This window comes from Gaeumannomyces tritici (assembly GCF_000145635.1).
Source record: "Gaeumannomyces tritici R3-111a-1 unplaced genomic scaffold supercont2.12, whole genome shotgun sequence".
Taxonomy (NCBI): domain Eukaryota; kingdom Fungi; phylum Ascomycota; class Sordariomycetes; order Magnaporthales; family Magnaporthaceae; genus Gaeumannomyces; species Gaeumannomyces tritici.
This window is the reverse complement of record NW_008804556.1, coordinates 87,929-106,741: the sequence shown is the minus strand read 5'-3', so window position 1 is coordinate 106,741 and position 18,813 is coordinate 87,929. Positions and strand designations below refer to the sequence as shown.

Sequence of the window (18,813 nt, the reverse complement as noted above, 5' to 3'; positions counted from 1 at the left end):
CCCGTCGCCGCGTTCCAGAGCTTGACGGTTTTGTCGTTAGAGGCCGACGCGAGCCTTTGGCCGTCGGGCGAGAATGCGACAGAGTCGACCGAGTCGCTATGCCCTTGGAGCGTTTGCAGGCACGCGCCCGTCGCCGCGTCCCAGAGCTTAACGGTTTCGTCGCTAGAGGCCGACGCGAGCCTCTGGCCGTCGGGCGAGAATGCGACAGAGTTGACCAAGTTGCTGTGCCCTTCGAGCGTTTGCAGGCACGCATTCCAATCCAAATCCACTGGTGATAGTAATGAAACGCAGGTAGGAAATTTGATAAACCATAGTGTCCGAATTACACTCCTTTTTGGCGCAAATAGAAGAGCTGAGTGGTAGATTTGAGGAGGCGATAAATCGATAACAGTAGCATTAGCTAAAAGAAAACGCTGCAAGTCATGAAGCAACGTTGATATTGCGGTGCTGTTCTTCGGCTAAAGTTTTGTTAATAAGCTTTTAATACTAATTTAAAATGGTAGAGATACTTACCTCGAGCATATCTAGTAAACAGTTTGCCATGTTAAAACTTTCCCGGATTCGCCCCGTTACGCCTAAAGCTTCAAGCCAGTACAGGAGACGATCGGTTAGAAAGAGGTGGACGGGATCACCATCTCGTATCTGCCGCTTGCTCTCCTTCCAGTGATGAACCCAGTATCGACAGGCATACTGGACCTCGGGTGGCAGGCGGTTATCGATGATCCCCGGCTCAATCTCGGACCGGAGTGTGCCGGGATGGCGCAGATCGCAAACATCTCTTTTGAGGGTGTCGCCGGTTGACAGCAATTGGAGGCAGCGGTCTGCCAGCTGCCTATGGGGTTTTCGCGAGTCGACCCAGAAGGGGTTCGCATCGCGATTCTTTTGGTCGACGAGGAAGTCGCGAAAGGACAGGTGGAGCAGTTTGACAGGGACCAGGGGGTCATCCGGAATGTTAAGGACAGAATGCAACTGGAGCAGCTTTGAGCCCACGTCGAGCTGGGTTCTGTTAAGGATACGTGCCAGCGATGCGCAAGGGAGGGGGTCGGCAAGAAGTACAATAGTTCCAACGATATCGCGGAACCACGCAACGACAACGGCTTGTTCCTTCTTTGTGCGTTTAACCAACCCTGAATTTTTGCGTTCGAAAAGAAGCTGGTCCAGGATTGGTAGATACGTCGCGTGAAGCTGAGACCATTCGCCCTTTCCCTTGTACTCGAGGATCTTGTCTAGCTGCTCCATAGGATTGCCGTAGTGGATATCGGCAATGAAGCGGCAAGCGGTTGATGCGAAGATGAAAAGCGGCACAGCCATGTTGACGAGATCCTCAAGATTGGCGGGTGGGGGCCAATCAGATGGCAAACCTGGTGCTGGTACGGTTTCATTAAAATCCTGACGGATATGCTCTAGTTCTGAGCGTAGAAATGTGGAGATGTCCCTTTTTATGTCGGGCTTAGGAACCTCATGGAGGGCCAGGTTCTGGTAGTTGTCGCCGATTTTCTTAAAGCCAAGGCGGATGGGCAGCTCGGGTCTGCTGGTGACGAAGAATCGGAGACGGAATAACGTAATCTCCTTAGCTCTGGAGAAAAGATTTATGAGAGCTCTAACATCCTCTTTGCCATCGCATTCGTCAAGCGCATCCACCACCACAGCGAGCCGCGGGGAGCCGGCAACCTTGCACTTGTTCAGTGGCTCCAGGAAGAGCCTCTCGAACTGCTCTTTCTTGTTCTTATCGACGATGGTTGGGTCGTCCTCGATTGCGCTTTGGACATGTGATGCTAAAACCGGCACCTGATGGACGAGCTGGGCGAGTATGGTGGTGAAGAACATGGCCGCGTTGCCGCGGTCGCCCTCGCCTTTCTTAAAGAAAAAGCTCCCACAGGGCACTTTTTCCGCAGCAAGCTTTTTGGCCACCGTTCGAGAGATGGTCGACTTGCCGGTGCCGGCCATGCCGCGCAGCCAGAAAATGCATTTTCCGTTGGGATCCTCGAACCATTTGTAAATGTCGGCGAGAAGGTCCACACGGGTATCGGGGTGGCAGCTGGGGTCGTGTTCGTTCGCCTGGGCATCGAATGCAGCGCCTTTCGCGACAGGGAGCTTTGAAAGGTCGATTTTGCGGTGGATGTCGAGGGTGAGCGTTCTGTTGCCCGAAATTAGCTGCGTAATAGAGGCTTGTAGGTGGGGTGACGAACATCTGGTCCACTTGAAGTGCGGCGGATATCGCGTCCCGCTTTTGCCGGAGGTCGCTGATGATTTTCTCGACCTCTTTGCTTTCGAACGGCCATTTCAAGGCGCGCAGACCCACGCGTCTCATAGCACGATGTCTACGGCCATTCAGTTTCCCATCTAGCCTCGTGTGAATGGGATCGAGCTGCGAGCGGGCGTTCGCAAGGGCGCTGCGCAGGTTTTGCGCAGTCTCAAGTCGAGACCCATCTGGGCCTTGCAAAAGCCGCTGCGCACCTTCGGCGATTGCCTTCAAATCCTCTGTTTGCTGTCGAAAGCTGTCGATGTCGTCTTTGGCTTTTCTGACATCGCGAGAGTACTGAAGGCAGAGTGCGACGACCTTTGCGGCAAGTTCGACCACCGCGATGGCGCTTGCTGCTGCTCCCAAAGCCTCCATCGCACGATAAGCCGGTAGCACTTACGGAATGAGAATGAAAAGTCAGCAATCAGCCGATATGGGGCGGATGGATGTCGTGGCCAAGATGTCGACAAGCGGCTGTCGAGAATTTGGAAGGCGCATCGTTAGGTCGCGAAGGGAGGGGTTAGGCTTCAATGCAACGGCCGACTTGCACAGCCCCAAAACGGCAGCGAGGCGGTGCGCAGCCACACCTGCATCTCTGATTGATAGCCTATGGAATGGCCGGGCTTTCGTCGGCGCGGCGCTGAGGCTGTGAACAACCAAAAGTAAACAGGGAACCAAGGGTAGGCAGGACCCTGCGGGCACTCCCTGTCCACAGCCGTTTTGGGCGTCGCAGCACAGCATGTGGGCCCAGCGGTTCAGGGCTCCCTGTTCCATACCCGACGCGTCGCGCGTATCTGCTCCTCGCCTCGTTGTTTTTGCGCAGTTTCTCCCGCGTGCACAGTATTTTGGTCCGTAAACCTTTTTGGCCCCTGTCCGACCTGGCCCTGCGGGTGGCGCGGTTGCATTCTTGCATCACAACCACGTTTGCGTCGTCTTACATTCGCGACTCTGCGATCAACCGCTTTGCTTTGACGGCACGCGCCTCCGTTTATTGCCACGCCGGGCTATACGTATGTATAAGTGGCATCGCACGCGCAAGGTTTTCGCGGGCTCTGTTTCGCCAGCGTGACCGTAACGGCCTATGGGACCTGCACCATGTTGGCAAACCGCGCAGCCTGTCGTTCGGTGCGCGACATACTAGGCCCTCCAGTCCCTAAGTTTTCTTTTTTGGCCGGGCCTAAATGGAAGGCCATTGCGGCCTCCGCCCGGTCCTTACTTTACTCTAACACATTGCCGGCCGATTGCGTTTCTCTACCACCCGCGGCGCTTATTGCGCCGCCCGCTGCGCTTACAGCGCCCTGGCGATCTCTCGCCCTTTCGCCGATTGCCCGCTCACCAACAAGGAGCGCCGGAATGCGGCCCGAACTCCGTATGCCTTGGGCTTGCCCCGTGGTTTGGTTTGTTAGCCGCCTCAATAGCAACATGTAGCCTAGTGTTAAGTTTAGGTAGTGTCAGCTGCAAGGCATTCTGGATCAGCCGCAGGGCATTCTTTCTAAAGCATCCACAGGGCTTGCGTGCCATAAGGGCAGCCTGTGGCACAGAATTTCGAGAGCAGGACGGGGGAATACAGAAAAATCTTGGTGCTGAAAAAGTGTGACAGTGCACGCTCTGCCCTGTGCGTGCACGGCCACCCTTATCGCCCTTATCGGACGGGGCCTCCCCGCTCTTTGCACTGCCCCACGGGCCATAAAACAGCGGGTCTGCCTATCTAATCTGTCTGCAAAGGGCTAAGGCCCGTAACAAAATCGGTCCAGTCGTTTTTATTCTCACAAAACTCCGCAACAGCATCCACTATATCTGCGTCTAAAATATCCCTCGGCCCTACATCTGCTTCAGCTTCAACATAAACCATCCACTCCTCTTCCACTAATTTCATACCGATAATTTTATTGTATAAAAGTTTTCCGGGTAGGGGACCCGGTGGCAAGTACTGAATTCCCTTCATATCTTTTAACCGCCAGAAGTGCTCCCAGCCGACGCACGCCCGAAGGAAATCTGTAAAGCACCTCTCATTTTTTAGGTCTCTTGCCTTCTGCCAGATAGGAGAAGCAAAGCCGATAATAAATCGTGGCGAGTTCCCGTCTTCTCCGCCCATATAAACGTTTTTAACGACTATATTTGGGCTTCTTCCTGACAGGTCTTGAAGCGTTGTCATGCATATATTCCCCCCTCTATGGTTCTCGCTCGGGAGCCATGCCTTAGCTGTTGGGCGGCAGGCAGGATACTGCAAGTTAGAAATATTCGGGAGTGCCTTCCCACCCACAGAGAGGTGGATATGGATACTCCCACCATTCGCGTCCACTGTGGATTCCGAGCCGTCGGAGCTGATGGAGCTGATTTCGTCAATGTCATCGTTGGTGCCGTCATCTTTAGGGTCAGGTGCAAGCCTCGGCTTCTTGGTGGCCCCATAGTTTTTAACGCCCTGCCCACCAGGAGCCCTAGGATGCTTGGCCGGGCGCAATTGAGAGGGGTTAAAAGGCAGGCAGAACTCTTTGGTGGGATCGAGGACACCATCGTTGGGGTTGAAATATGGGTTATTGGGCTTGGTAACTGCTACGCTCAATGGCTGGCTGTTTTCGGACGCCATCGTGGAGCTTAATGCTGTGACTGTCGGGAAGTGTTGGTGGTTGGCAGGTGCTTTGGCCCCATATGCGGGTAAGGTTGGAGGAACTGCAAGCAGGAGAAGGGCGAGGAGCCCTAAATACAAATTTTGGAAAGAATGGACACGCTTACCCGCGCCTCCTGCTCAGTTATTAACCACAAGCAGCCTAAGCCAGACATCCTGCCCACCCCTGCGAGACACCTTACCTTATCAGTGACTCCTTCGTAGAGTTAGGGGCATAAATGATGTTGCTCGGGTGACCAGGGTGTGGAGAGAATGGCGTTATCTAGTTGGCCAAAGTTAACGGCAAGGCACTTTTGTAATGCCTGTCCCTCGGCCATTATTTAGCTTTATACCTATAGGAAATAGCAGGCAGCCTTGCGGTTGGCAATATTATGCGTACATTTAGCCGGGCTTTCGACGATAAAAGGCAATTTAAATTACAGGCAAATTAGGATCAGAAATCTGGCGAAACAGCTGTGTAAGCAAATTTAAGCTGTCCTTATTTCTCGATCGCGAAAGCCACTCGTTTAATAGTAGAAGCCCATATTCCCTTTTATCCAATTTCATTGGTTCCACAAATCACCGTTAACCGAGCCGAGTTTCGTTCTTTTGGCAGGGCTTGGGTCCGACCTTCTCCTCTGCAGTGTTCCGGGCACCGCTCCTGGACTAGGCGTCCCAAATTCCAGAAAAGCTGTGCCATATTATATTAACGGCCCAGGTAAATCGGCCGTATATTTATCGGTGTCCAGGTGTTACGGATCACCTTCACAAAGGAGGCAGGGCTGCAATATAGCGAAGGTTGATTTGACTATCTAGAAGTGAGGAATATAAGGAGCGGATTGGTGCATTGCACCGGAGCCTTCGTGGAGGGTTTTCACCCCGGCGGCCGAGCACGGGCCTTCCAGGCACGGGCCACGGCCCACAGGGATAGCCCCCGTGGCTCAGCGACTCCCAAGGCGCCACACCACCACACCAGGGTATATCTATTTATGTATTTTACTTTTCCACCTAATAATGTATATTAATGCCCTTTGTGTATTACAATTATTACACTTTGCCCATTCACTATTTGGTAGGGCTAGCTAACTAAAACCTAGCAACCCTACCAATAGATACGGCTTTGCTCCTTAAGCAACCTTTGCCAGGCGGGCATTTGGGTCGCCTAGCCTTGCTGGCTGCCCTCCAAGCGTGTGACTCACCCGGCCTACGCCGCATTTAGCACCATCCCCTACACTACGGCCGTTTCGGGCGGTGCCGGGCATTTTTTGCATTCGAAAACCAGGATGCTAGTCTTCAAGCGGCTTTTGCCAAACGCTCGTCGCGGCTGTTATGGAGTGGCGGGCCCTCTCGGGCCTCTATCCATTTCTGCAGCGTCATACTGCCTGCCCGCCGTGGGCAAAACTCTGGAGATCGGATCCGGTGCAACGCACCGATCCTTCCTTCGTACTCTTTAACTTTTGATAGTCAAATCCACGATATTCTATTGCAGCCCTGCCTCTCTGATATCGGGGTTCCCTAACACTAGGGAGGCTAGAGTGAGGCAGCACTCGCTACAGACGTTAAATATATCTAACCTAACCTAACCTAGCCTGGTAAAAGATATCAGGAAACAATGCGACATGAAAAACAAAAGTGAAAAACATAAGAAGGAAGCGAGTTAAAACATAGAAACTTGTGAGCAAACATGTAATAGCTTCAACTATTAACTGAAAGCATTACGAACCATAAGTTACAAAAAGCATACCGGCTTGTAAAGCACCTTACCGCAATAAATAACTACAAAACGATTCCGCTGAAAACAAGCATGGATCTGATAAATTCGTACGGGGGAATTCCCCTAAAAGCCAAATTTGCGCTTTAAAATATCGTCGGCGTGGTCGGCTATTGCTGCTTCCCGCCTCGCCTCGTTTAGCAGCTCCTCAGCTGTTTTTAGTGTAATGGGAGTTTCGCATCCGAGGCCGATAAACTTGCCAATCCTGCGCCGCTTCTCTTCTATCGGCAGCTTCGACCCCCATTGCACAGGGTGTGGATACTGGCTGGTCCAAAAAGATAGCGTACGCTGGTGGTAAAAGTGCGCCAGAGATTCGAGTTGGTCGTCGGTAAGGAGCCAGTAGTTAAGTAATGTCATGGGGAAGGCCGGGTGGATGTGGCCTGTCGTTATCTGCACCAGCGGCGTTAGTGGTATTGCCATTTGCTTTAGCTTTCTCTCCAGCTCTGGGTTATATGCTGCGCGCTGCTCTGAAATGGTGCAAGGGGATGTCGTCCCGTGCGGCGGAAGCTGCAGATCCACAGGTGACGACTGGCTATGCTTCCGTTGATGCTTTGAGGACTTGCGCCGGCGCTGTTTATCACCTCGACGGTGATGCATGTTTGGTAAACAGGTATTAAGCAGGGTTTATTTTTTTATATTTGGTCTTTTGTTCCTATCCTGACTATAAAAACACGCCAAAAAGTTAAGGTTTTGGGGTTTTAAATAGTTTTTGCAGGTAAGGAAGGTAAAAATAGGAATGTGTATAAAAAGTCGGAGGGAATAAAATTCGCTGCTGGGCAGCAGGTTCGCGTTAAATTATAAAGGCATTTTCTTTGATCTTCACATGAACGCCTGTTATGGTACAGCACTGCTAGTGGCAGTTAGTGGAGTTTGTCATGGCCATGGTCGAAGACTATAACACAGTCAATTGGCGCTACGAACGAAGATTCTAATCTAGGGGAGAAAGGAAGGAAAGAGGGGATTCCGGTGTTCGGCGTGTGTTCAGCGCGCCTTGATCATGGTTCCTCGTGTGGGTCCTCGTCTGTGGGTCAAGGCCTGCGGGCCTTGACCCAGATCGTCACATTTAGCTTAGGTAGCGCTAGCACGTCGTATGCCCCTCGGGAGGCAGGGACTGGTAGATCCCGACTTACCGACGTTAAATATACTCCTCCTCCTCTCCACTGTCTTATCTGACAGGTTGAGGCCGGTTGATGCTAATTTTGGTGGTTCAACCGATCAACCGGTAGAGCCTACAAACACGGCATAAAATAATAGTTATGCCAACGGTTTAACAATGGGGTGCCCTGTGATTTTCGCACACCCTAGGCAATAAAAGAGGTTCAGGCCTATTTTTTGGAACCCAAAGGCTTTTATATCGTCCGTAGAAGTAACCTCCGTCCATTTTGCGCACCGCAGGCAGGCCACCCTTAGCACCACAGTGGGACTTGTATAACTGCCTGGCATTGGCGAATTGCGGCGGTGTTACTAGTATGTAGGAGAATTTTTAATATACGAGATCAAATGAGGCGCAAGCAGAGCAAAACACACATATGTTGGTTGGGTAGCGTTGGTGGCGTGGTTAGAGTAGCTCGAGCATATCTACTTGTAATAAACGAAGTTTGGTGTTTAAGAGGTCACAATTTAAAGGTTCTATTGGAATGAGCCATTAAGACCACGCTGCTGGAAAACGAATATCAATTGTGGTAATGTTTCAATATCCGGTTTAGTTGTAAGGTGTACCTTAACTTCTGGCTTTAAGCCCTGGTTACAAGGGGTGGTGTGCGACAACGAGTCAAGTTGTGAAAGCCTAGACAGGCGAATAAAACGACAGCCCTGGAGTTATGGGGTATAATATAAAAAGGGATAGTTGAATTTTTTAAATTTGAACGTTTGGTTTTAGGTGTGCTGCAGATTTAAAAGATATACAAAATGATGTTAACACTTTTACTTTTCTGCATGATAGCATTAAGTCATGGGGGTCCTGGGAATGATACCTCTCATGTATACCACAATGCAGCCTATTTTGTAAACTGGTATTATAATACATCCCTTTAAAATAGCAGCATTGGTAGTACTAACTTGTTCAAATAGGGCGATTTACTCCAGGAACTACCAGCCACACAACCTACCTGCCGCCAACCTGAATCGAATACTATACGCGTTTTTAAATATAAAAGCCAATGGTGAAGTTTATTCTTGGGATACATACGCCGACCTCGAAAAACATTATCCTACTGATTCGTGGAACGAACCGGGGCATAATGCATATGGCTGTGTCAAGCAACTTTACCTTTTGAAAAAATCACACCGCCATTTAAAGGTTATTCTTAGTATCGGCGGCTGGACCTGGTCATCGAATTTTGCATCAGCCGCGGCCACTGCAGCAAGTAGAGAGCGATTTGCCAACTCAGCCGTGAAAATTATGAGCGATTGGGGTTTTGATGGCATCGACATCGATTGGGAATACCCTGCGGACCAGACCCAGGCAGCCGATTTCGTCCTCCTTCTCCGCACTGTCCGTAACACATTGGACGTATACGCTCAAAAGTTTGCACCTGATTATCATTTCGCCTTATCTATTGCTTCACCCGCCGGGCCAACACATTATAAAAAGCTTAATCTAAAGTCTATGGCGGATACCATTGACTATTTTAACCTTATGGCGTACGATTATGCCGGGTCCTGGGATACAGTGTCCGCACACCAGTCTAATTTGTATTCGAGCGAATCTGCTGCAACGCCATTCTCTACTGCAGCAGCTGTCGAGGACTATCTGCGTGCTGGTGTCCCTGCATCAAAAATCGTGATTGGCATGCCTCTTTATGGGCGAGCCTTTGAAAGCACTAATGGCATTGGCCAGCCATTCAGCGGCGTTGGTGGTGGGTCATGGGAGAACGGCGTGTGGGACTTTAAGGCTTTACCGCGGCCAGGAGCGACGGAAAATGTAGACTTTAAAACGGTAGCATCTTATAGTTACGACCCCAAAATTCGGGAGCTAATCACCTATGACACACCTGAAGTGGTTGAAAAGAAGGTATCGTGGCTAAAATCTATGATGCTTGCTGGCTCCATGTTTTGGGAGGCAAGCAGCGATCGGACGGATGATAAAAGCTTGATAAGGACTAGCTTCACAGCCTTGGGGAGCATGGATACAAGCCCCAATCTGTTAAGTTATCCAAACAGCAAGTTTGCAAATATTGCAGCGGGGATAATTACGTAATATAAAAGGGAGGGCCGGTTGTGGGCAAACACAAATTAATCTCCGCGGGTGCAGGCATGCATTACAGGGCTCACCGGCGTCACCAATCTCCCAAAGGGTTACTGCACTTTTGTGAGCTCCAATACATGCGCCCGTGTATATAAAGCCAAAGAGCCTCCTACCTCAATTTAACTAACCAGAATATGTGGAAGGACTAATTCCTGATCAGAATCTTCTGCTCTTTCTGATGAAGTATTGTTCATTTCGTCAAGTGTGCCCCTTTTTGCTGCAACTTCCCGGATATTCACGAAGGTCTCGTTGGGGTTCGCCTGCACCCTCCTCCTTTTGGCAGGCCGTGCAGCCTCCAATTGAGCCTTCGGATGCCTGATTTTTTGCTGCGCTGTAGCCAATTCAGATTCGCGTATCTCGTAGCCTTTTTGGACCTTTGTCACGGACCGGCACAATGGAACCATGTAATCTACCAAGTAAACCTTAGAATTGAAGATGGAAAGGAAAGAGGGAATCTACAAGACGCGTGTGCACGTGCCCGCACTTAAATGCCAGGCTGTGGGGCACGTGCACGGCTGAGTCAGCCAGACCTCACGCCACGCCATGACACTGCTTTCTGGATATTCTGTGCCACAGGCTGCCCTTATAGCATATGAGCCCTGTAGATGCTTTAGAAAGAATGCCCTGCGGCTGACATGAATGCCTTACGGCTGATCCAGAGTGCCTTGCAGCTGACAGTTGGCCGTTGCATGCTCCGTCGGTGCACGGTTAGGGGGATGTACGGTTAAGGGGTGCACGGACTTAATTACTGCGAATTGTTAGGGATCGACCACGGCAGAGAGACAGGGCTACAATAAACGCGAGGTTGATGTGACTATCTAGAAGTGAGGAATACAAGGAGGGGATTAGTGCATTGCACCGGAGCCCTCGTGGAGGGTTTTCACCCAGGCGGCCGAGCACGGGCCTTGCAGGCACGGGCCACGGCCCACAGGCATAGGCCCCCAGCCACCGTGGCTCAGCGACTCCCAAAGCGTCACGCCACCACACGAATATACCTGACGTTTAAATGTGCAAAATGGAGTTTTTTTTCATATAAGTCAGTGCACCCCATGTCCGCCCACCCAATCCCACCAAAAACCGCCAAAACACACCCTTTTTAAATTGCGATTAAAAATCGAAGAGAAATCGTATAACAATTACGTAAGCTGCATTATATGAGCCGATAGTTAAATTACTTATATAAAATATAATAAAAATACAAAGCTTACGAAATATGGATCTTTAAATTTTTAAATTGCGAAGAGTAAAAATACATACGTTTTACATATAAATAAATTTTTGCGTAAAAGTCCACATTTTATATATAATAAGTATAAGAGAAATATATCATTAAAAAGAGAAAATTTGGCAAAAAAATATGCTGTATTATACGGCTTATAAATAATCTTTTATAATGTTAAAATACTTCCATTAAAGTTATTGCTACCAAATTTTTAATCCAAAATTAAAGATTTAAGTTTTTACCTTTATAAAAAATATTTATATACTATATGATGTATCTGAATTTTTTACGAATTTTTCTTTTTATCATATTGTATTTATTTTATAATTATTATATACAAAAATGTGGACCTTTACCCAAAAAAGCATTTATATGTAAAATGTATGTAATTTTTGTCACGATCAGGGCGAGTAGGCTTCGCTGCCAGGTTCAATTGATGCTATGGACGAAAGACTCTTCTATGGGGAGGGAAAAGGGAAAGAGGCGCGGAGCGCCGAACACGCGATGCAGAAGAAAAGGTGGTGCGGCGTCTTGTCGCACGGGCTGTTCCGCGGCGCGTGCTCACGTGGATCCCTGCGCTGTGCGGTGAACTGCCCTGGGCCGTCACAATTTTACTCTTCGCAATTCAAAAATTCAAAACTCCATATTACGTAAGCTTTGTATTTTTACTATAATTTATATGAAAAAACTAACCATCGGCTCATATAATGTAGCTCATGTAATCTTTAAACGATTTTTCTTCGATTTTTAATAGCAATTTGAAAAGGGTGTGTTTTGGCGGTTTTTGGTGGGGTTGGGTGGGCGGACATGGGGTGCACTGACTTATCCATTTATGGCAGCAGTAAGTAGCACGCAGCGAATAGTGATGTTGGTAAAGTACATAAGAAGCAGGCGTAGTAAATTTAAGCGGGATAGAGCTGTTAATGGCGAAATCGAAAAAGTATGTAAACCGCTAACTTTATATTACGTTCATTTGTGGCTTCAAAGTTTCGTCGCAAGTATATATATTTCATGTCCTTATCGTCTCGAAACTCATTGTTCCAATCCCCTTAACTTACAATGGAAGTCACTGTACGAAAAACATTTTATTCACAGTGGGCGAATCTTGATTCTAGCCCCGAAGAATGTGAGAAATTCCGGCTGGAGGCGAATCAGCGAATAACGGAAAATTGGACAGACTTATATGAACTATTGGATATTGATAAAGAAAAAGATGCCAACCACTGCCGTAAGCAATTGCGTCCGTGGCAAATAGCCTTCCGCACGGATATGAATGGAGGGGGTGATACGCAGATATCCCAATGTAAGTATTTTTGCCGCTTGCAAAATTAAATAACGGTTTCTAACGTCCGCACAGTTCTTATATACATAATGGGTAATGTCTTTAAGGATGATGATACCAAAAGAGAATACGATGCGGTATTACAAAATAAAGGAGCGGCCGAACTACTTCACAATCAGTGGAGGGACATGTATTTTGTGGATGAGTTTCAAGCTATACTCCTGAAATTTACCCCAGACTTCACCGATTTTCTTTCAAATCTTGCCCGAAATCAATCCAAACCATATATTGTACCAACAGGCTTAAATAGGCTTAATGAAAATATAAAGGTGTGGTTTGACAAAGAAAAAATGGACGAAAATGATTTGGACAAATACCAGTTAAACATTGAGTTAGTAGCCAAGCTCTTTTGTGAAGCCTACAATGAACAGAATTCACAAACGAAGACTGAGAAATGGAAGGAGCTAGAGACTGTGATGGAGGCCGGAGAGCACCCCAAAGCGTGGATAGATATCGCGAAAACAAAGTTAGGAATAGGAAAAGCACCCGGCCAACAAAAAGTAGAGAGTCGTGATCAAGATATTCAAACACCGCAAACTAGCACTAGGCCCCGGTTTACTGGTAGGTTCTTCGGAGTTAATCCAGATATACAAATGCTGGAAGCTGAGCATCCATCCCACAAGGGAGGCTTTATTGGTAAAACTAGAAGGTTTTACTTTACTCTTACGAATTACCAAATTGAGTGTAAACGAGAAGGGGTTATATCTGCGAAAGAGTTTAAATTAATGCCTAAGGCCGAAATCCCGGTAATATGCCGCAAAAAGAGTGATTCCAATGAAGCTATTTCTCATGTTATAAGCTACAGTATACAAGGGAATGCGACATATCTAGCAGTTCGGCAGCATTCTGGTGCCATAAGAGTCTATACAAAAACGGGGTTTATTGCGACAGTTGGTACGGAAAACGCCACGGACATGTTATCACGATTGAATATACCTCAAAGAATGTATACTACGCCAGCTGGCCCCGCCATCCCTGGAAGCGGCAATTTTGACATGAGATCTCTGTTGGGAGCTCTCAAGGCTGAAATTCCACTCCTAATCCAACAAGCTATTGAAACACACGCATTAGCACCGAATACATAAAATCAGTCTTCAAAATGTCGTCCCCTGATCCTATATTTTAACGGGATTTATTAAGCGTATCGGATATTTTGAGTCGGTAGGAAATGTTACCGCGCTGTATTCTCCTGTACTTAATCCGCAACATAAAATTCAATTCTTAGTTACTTTTACCCAATTCTTAATTTTAATTTGGCTGTGAACCTTCAATTCCTGTTATGTCTGTCGTGTTGTGATGGCGCGGGGTGCCTTGTTGGGCAAACGCAGCCATGTCTTATTTGCACCAAGGCTAGGTTAGGTTAGGTTAAGTCTATTTAACGTCTGTAGCGAATGCTGCCTCACTCTGGCCTCCCTAGGGGCATCAGACGTGCTAGAGACTACCAGATGTTCTAGATACAGGGTCTAGCCCACCGACTGCTGTCACGGTAGCTAGCAAACCAAGCCCATCAGCCGACCAGTGTTGACCTTAAGCACATGCATAACAAGCCGCATCCCGAGGCCCCTGACAGGCGGGCCGGCTTTTGGTGGTAGTGGTATAAGGTGCTTTAAAGCATTGGTAAAGATGGCAGATAAGAAAATGCAGGCCGGCCGCTACGCGGCTATATTAGTACCGGTACGCTTGACCGGATTTGTTAAAAGAGGCACCCCCTGCGGAGCCTCCTAGCTAAACAAAAAGGAATAAATAAAGGAAAGTTAGGCATATATGCCTATTGTGACAGCCCAGGGCAGTTCACCGCACAGCGCAGGGATCCACGTGAGCATGCGCCGCGGAACAGCCCGTGCGACAAGACGCCGCACCACCTTTTCTTCCGCATTGCGTGTTCGGCGCTCCGCGCCTCTTTCCCATTTCCCTCCCCATAGAAGAGTCTTTCGTCCATTGTTAGGGATCACCCTCGCAAAGGAGACAGGGCTGCGATAAAACGAGGGTTGATTTGGCTATCTAGAAGTGAGGAATACAAGGAGGGGATTGGTGCGTTGCACCGGAGCCCTCGTGCAGGGTTTTTCACCCAGGCGGCCAGGCACGGGCCTTACAGGCACGGGCCACGGCTCACAGGCACAGGCCCCCAGCCTCCGTGGCTCAGCGACTCCCAAGGCGCCACGCCACCACATCCATAGTATCAATTGAACCTGGCTGCGAAGCCTACTCGCCCTGATCGTCACACCTATGACCTCTGCAAATCGAGCAAAAAGGCTCGGTGCTGCCAAGAGGCGGTACCAATAAGCCATCCGATCGCGTTCCGGAGGAGGATCAGCCGCCGGCCAGAGATTTCGTTTTGACCATTTCTTTTTGCAAAAGACTGGATGTGAAGGGGATTTGTTGCAGCCGCATTTGCAAGGAAAGTAGTCTGTATGGTTGAATTTGATGTGGTACCATTTGAAGTCTCCGTGTCCCGTCCGGGCGGCGAGAAGACGGTGAAGGAGCCATCTTTGAAGCCGAAGCGCCGGCGGGCATTTTGTCGGTGCGCCTGTCAGCCCCAGAGCTGCGCACCTGGGGGCGACCCCCGTAAGCCACCAGTTTTGGTGCGCTTGCCGCCCCTGTGCCCGCGCTAAGGCCTTGATGCCGGCTATAGACGGGCCGGCACCTATGGGGACCGAGAGAGATGCTCCTTCTTTGGCTTTGGCATCTGCTCGTTCGTTGCCTGTGATCCCTTTGTGTCCAGGTACCTGTCACGGCCATGGTCAAAGACTAGAACACAGTCAATTGGCGCTACGAACGAAGATTCTAATCTAGGGGAGAAAGAAAGGAAAAAGGGGATTCCGGTGTTCGGCGCGCGTTCAGCGCGCCTTGATCATGGTTCCTCGTGTGGGTCCTCGCCTGTGGGTCAAGGCCTGCGGGCCTTGACCCAGATCGTCACAGTACCCAGTGCCGGCGCATTGGATACCCGGTAACAGGATGAGGATTATGTAAAGGATTAGACGGATTACAAACAGGAGTTCGCAAGCCTAACTGCGAACGGACGGCTTGGGGTAAGAGGGATCCAGACCGGATTGATATATAAAAGGCGAACAGTCTCAACAACAAGACTTAGAGGGACAGGCAATAATTTCTGTTTTTTGCAGCTACCCTACAGCCAGCCTACATCCCTTTGTTTGTAAGTCCTCCACTACAGTTTCTAGTGCCTTGACATTGAACCTTTGAACACCCCCGGTACCCTCGTCACAGCCACAGAGGCACGCTTGTTACAATTTAAATTATGTACACAAGCGTGTCCCCTGGTGCACAATTATCCACGGCAAAGCTGAGATTGCCAACTTTAACAACGCTTGAGTCTAGGGATTCTACATCTTTTGCAGGCTTTGCCGTAATTGTTTTAACCCTTGGGCAGCTGCAGTCTGGCGCGCAGCTGTACATCTGCGCTTCGGGCATTGGCCGAGGGACGCGGATATCTTTAAGCGCGCAGTCCAAAGCTGGGAGCGCGTTCCGCTTTCGGGAAATGCTACGCAATTTTTTGGATGTGGCTCGTTTCACTTCGTCGATAAAGGGGCTTAATCCCTGGAGTCGTTGCGATTTCGCTTTCCTCGTTGGCTGGATTCGACGGTCGTTATTTGCGAAAAGAGGCGTAAATTTTTGAGATTGTTGATTATTGTACCATTCCGGTACAATGTTATTTATAAAACGATTCCAATTGTAAACTTTTCCGCGTTTAAGAATTGTCTGACTTTCCATTGCTTTTAAGCGTTTAACTGTTAGCTTGTGTTGATGGTTTCAACGTTTAACTAAATTGTATTTTTAAATCGCGTAAAGGGTTGTTTTTAATTATGCCGTGTTTGTGGATCCCACCAGTTGATCGGTTTATGCATAGTTAAGCCCCATTAAACTGGTTTAATAGCCAACCGGTTTAAGGGGGCTTAACTATGCACAAACCGATTAACCGGTGAGATCCACAAATACGGCATTAGTAGTGACGTTTGCTAACATTTTTTACTTACCTTTTAACGACGTAGCAACACTTGCTTTCAGAAGGGTGAATTTTATTGTTGCAAATCATGGCTCTAGGCATTGAGAGATGCTTAGAGAAGGCAGAGTCTCTCCAGGAGACTGTTAAACTCAGCCAGCCTTATATAGGCTGCTTTGTAGTCCGTGCGAGGTACGTAAGCAGCTCTCGGCGGCCTCGTGTTATAAAGGTGCAAGCCGCCCAATGCGTACACCCTTATCGCTCCAATAGTGACCTCTTGTCTTTAAGGGTCCCCGGATAATGTACCCCTAAAATGGCAGAGAGCAATTTATTCGATCCTAAGCAGCTATATTTTAATTCCCACTCCCCATCCCCATAAGCACTAAAACGTGCGTATTCGAAACCCACACTAAAGCATTATCGCGGGGATTCCCCGCCACCATTTAGCTGCCAAGAAAAACAAAACCCGCACGCCCCGCTATCGCGCAAACATGAGCCATATGATGTGTGACAGCCAAGGGAAGTTGCATGTTGGACAATTCACTCTCTTTTGTCAAAACAAAGGCTCTGCTAGCGCTGCTACCAAGGTTTATTAAGGCTGTTTTTTTATGAGCAGGGCCTTGGCAAGAGTGGAATGCTTGCAACGCAACCTCGTAATCTCCACAATACTAGGATATCCTAGTAAATTTACACCGTTGTTAAGGTACCAGCCAGGGCGAAGAAACTAAGCTACAGCAAACCCTTCTAGATGAATTGGCTACCTAGCACTAGGGAACGAAAAGGAAGAAGTCGTGCGTTGCACGGCTTGGATCGATTGCCCTAAGTTGGTAATTGGGTCGGACCCGCTTGGGGGGTCGCATGGCGACCAGCCACGCTAGGGCGGCGCCATAACAACCGTCACACGGTGCAGAGAGTAAATCGTTGCTAAGGGATTTAACTAGCCGATATAGACGGAAAACCTTTTGCAATCGCCAAAATACGCCAGATTAAAACGACGTGGTCTACTTCGTAAATTGCCATAAAGCAGAGCGGGGCGGAGTAGAGCTATCGCACTAGGATTGATGGAGGGAGTGTTGAATTGGTAAATGAAGGTATATGAAAAGTTATATGCCCATTTCTGGCTTTAGGAATCCCTATCACAATAGATCCCTATAGCAACCACGCTGCCAAGAAAAGCCAAGATGAGAGGGTAAAAAAAGTCGAAAATTGCCGCATAAGCTGCGCTAAACATCGGCGCTATTGTATTGTTACCCCATCATAATCGCTACCCTCAAACAGGCGACAGGGAACATGTTGCCACGCACGACACCCAGTGGGTTTTGCTGAGCGCCCGGTGAGCGAGCAAGTACCTTGCTCCCTGCCCCACCATTCCAACCGAAATTGGCACCCCGGACGGAGTGTGCATCCCCTACAGCGCGCAAACCATCCCTCCCCAGCCCTTTTGGCCGGATTCCACCGCAAGATACTAGCCTCATACAAACACGCCCCCCTTACCCGCGGCCCATTGAAATCTCTGCGGTCAACACCTTTCTTAATCCCTTTTCGAATTTCCATCCTTAAGCGCTAGCCTTCCCCGGACATGCCCGCGGCCCCTTACTTTAAGCAGCTATATCCTGTCCCTCGTTTCTTTCCCTTTTTTTCCAACGTGTAAGCTTGGGTGAGTCCACGCTTCGCACCACCCCGTGCCCATTACACCCCCCACACCCACAGCTTACACCCCCATACACCCACAGCTCACACCCCCACACACCCACAGGTCATGCCCCTATACACCCACAGCTCACACCTACAGGTTACACCCCCATACACCCACAGCTCACACCCACAGCTCACACCCCCCACACCCACAGCTCACACCCCCATACACCTACAGCTTACACCCCCATACACCCACAGGTCACACCCCCATACATCCCATAGCTCACACCCTCGATGTTCGCCCAGAGCCGACCGACGAAGGCGCTGAACGTCCCGGGGAGGACCCGGACACCGTACTCCGCTAGCCTCTTCGCTTGCGCCCTGCCATCACCACAAACACCAGCACTACAAAAGCACCCGCCAAAGATGATAGGAACGACCGGGAAGCAAAACTTATAAAACTGATGTTCGGTGTTACGGCCATGGAATAAAGTCAATTGGCACTACGAACGAAGATTCTAACCTAAAGGAAAAGGGAAGGAAAGAAGGGATTCCGGTATTCGGCATGCGTTCAGTGTGTCTTAATGATCGTCCACCGTGTGGGTCCTGGTTAGTGGGTCGGGGCCTGTGGGCCTTGACCCAGATCGTTACATTCAAAACGACTTGGAGGGAAGGATTCGCATGTTCCGCCCAATTCTTGGCAGAGAAGCAAGGTTGTATGCCAAGGTCGCCAAGGCCCAGGGCCTGTCAATCGAACTGAGGCGTTGAACATGGCTAGGATGGGGGGG

General features: G+C 49.2%; 6 protein-coding genes across 6 annotated transcripts; 2 read left to right on the top strand and 4 right to left on the bottom strand.

Annotated features, from left to right (window-relative positions):
* Window positions 1–420: 420 nt before the first annotated feature.
* GGTG_13351 (hypothetical protein) lies at window positions 421–3,155 on the bottom strand (the record flags this gene model as incomplete). The annotated part of the gene is made up of 6 exons (XM_009231257.1): window positions 421–458; window positions 514–524; window positions 692–2,137; window positions 2,190–2,637; window positions 2,830–2,888; window positions 3,019–3,155. The coding sequence occupies 6 exons, from the start codon at window positions 3,153–3,155 to the stop codon at window positions 421–423; spliced, it is 2,139 nt and encodes a 712-aa protein (XP_009229521.1).
* A 1,285-nt stretch (window positions 3,156–4,440) lies between these two features.
* GGTG_13350 (hypothetical protein) lies at window positions 4,441–4,881 on the bottom strand (the record flags this gene model as incomplete). The annotated part of the gene is made up of 2 exons (XM_009231256.1): window positions 4,532–4,881; window positions 4,441–4,466 (listed from the first exon to the last, which is right to left on the bottom strand). Exons 1-2 carry the CDS (start codon window positions 4,827–4,829, stop codon window positions 4,441–4,443), a joined length of 324 nt encoding a protein of 107 aa, XP_009229520.1. The 5' UTR covers window positions 4,830–4,881.
* Window positions 4,882–6,684: 1,803 nt separating this feature from the next.
* GGTG_13349 (hypothetical protein) lies at window positions 6,685–7,215 on the bottom strand (the record flags this gene model as incomplete). Its single annotated transcript, XM_009231255.1, has 1 exon — window positions 6,685–7,215. One exon carries the CDS (start codon window positions 7,213–7,215, stop codon window positions 6,685–6,687), a length of 531 nt encoding a protein of 176 aa, XP_009229519.1.
* Window positions 7,216–8,608: 1,393 nt separating this feature from the next.
* Window positions 8,609–10,184, top strand: GGTG_13348 (hypothetical protein; the record flags this gene model as incomplete). The annotated part of the gene is made up of 4 exons (XM_009231254.1): window positions 8,609–8,622; window positions 8,689–9,631; window positions 9,826–9,928; window positions 10,069–10,184. 4 exons carry the CDS (start codon window positions 8,609–8,611, stop codon window positions 10,182–10,184), a joined length of 1,176 nt encoding a protein of 391 aa, XP_009229518.1.
* A 3,868-nt stretch (window positions 10,185–14,052) lies between these two features.
* GGTG_13347 (hypothetical protein) lies at window positions 14,053–15,380 on the top strand (the record flags this gene model as incomplete). The annotated part of the gene is made up of 5 exons (XM_009231253.1): window positions 14,053–14,103; window positions 14,210–14,244; window positions 14,375–14,605; window positions 14,872–14,994; window positions 15,062–15,380. The coding sequence occupies 5 exons, from the start codon at window positions 14,053–14,055 to the stop codon at window positions 15,378–15,380; spliced, it is 759 nt and encodes a 252-aa protein (XP_009229517.1).
* Window positions 15,381–15,434: 54 nt separating this feature from the next.
* On the bottom strand, window positions 15,435–16,675 carry GGTG_13346 (hypothetical protein). Its single transcript, XM_009231252.1, has 2 exons — window positions 16,422–16,675; window positions 15,435–16,160 (listed from the first exon to the last, which is right to left on the bottom strand). Exon 2 carries the CDS (start codon window positions 16,156–16,158, stop codon window positions 15,679–15,681), a length of 480 nt encoding a protein of 159 aa, XP_009229516.1. The 5' UTR covers window positions 16,159–16,160; window positions 16,422–16,675; the 3' UTR covers window positions 15,435–15,678.
* Between the last annotated feature and the right edge of the window lie 2,138 nt (window positions 16,676–18,813).

Coding starts and splice junctions, on each gene's coding strand:
- GGTG_13346 (XM_009231252.1), bottom strand. CDS start 16,158: ATGGAAAGTCAGACAATTCTTAAACGCGGAAAAGTTTACAATTGGAAT.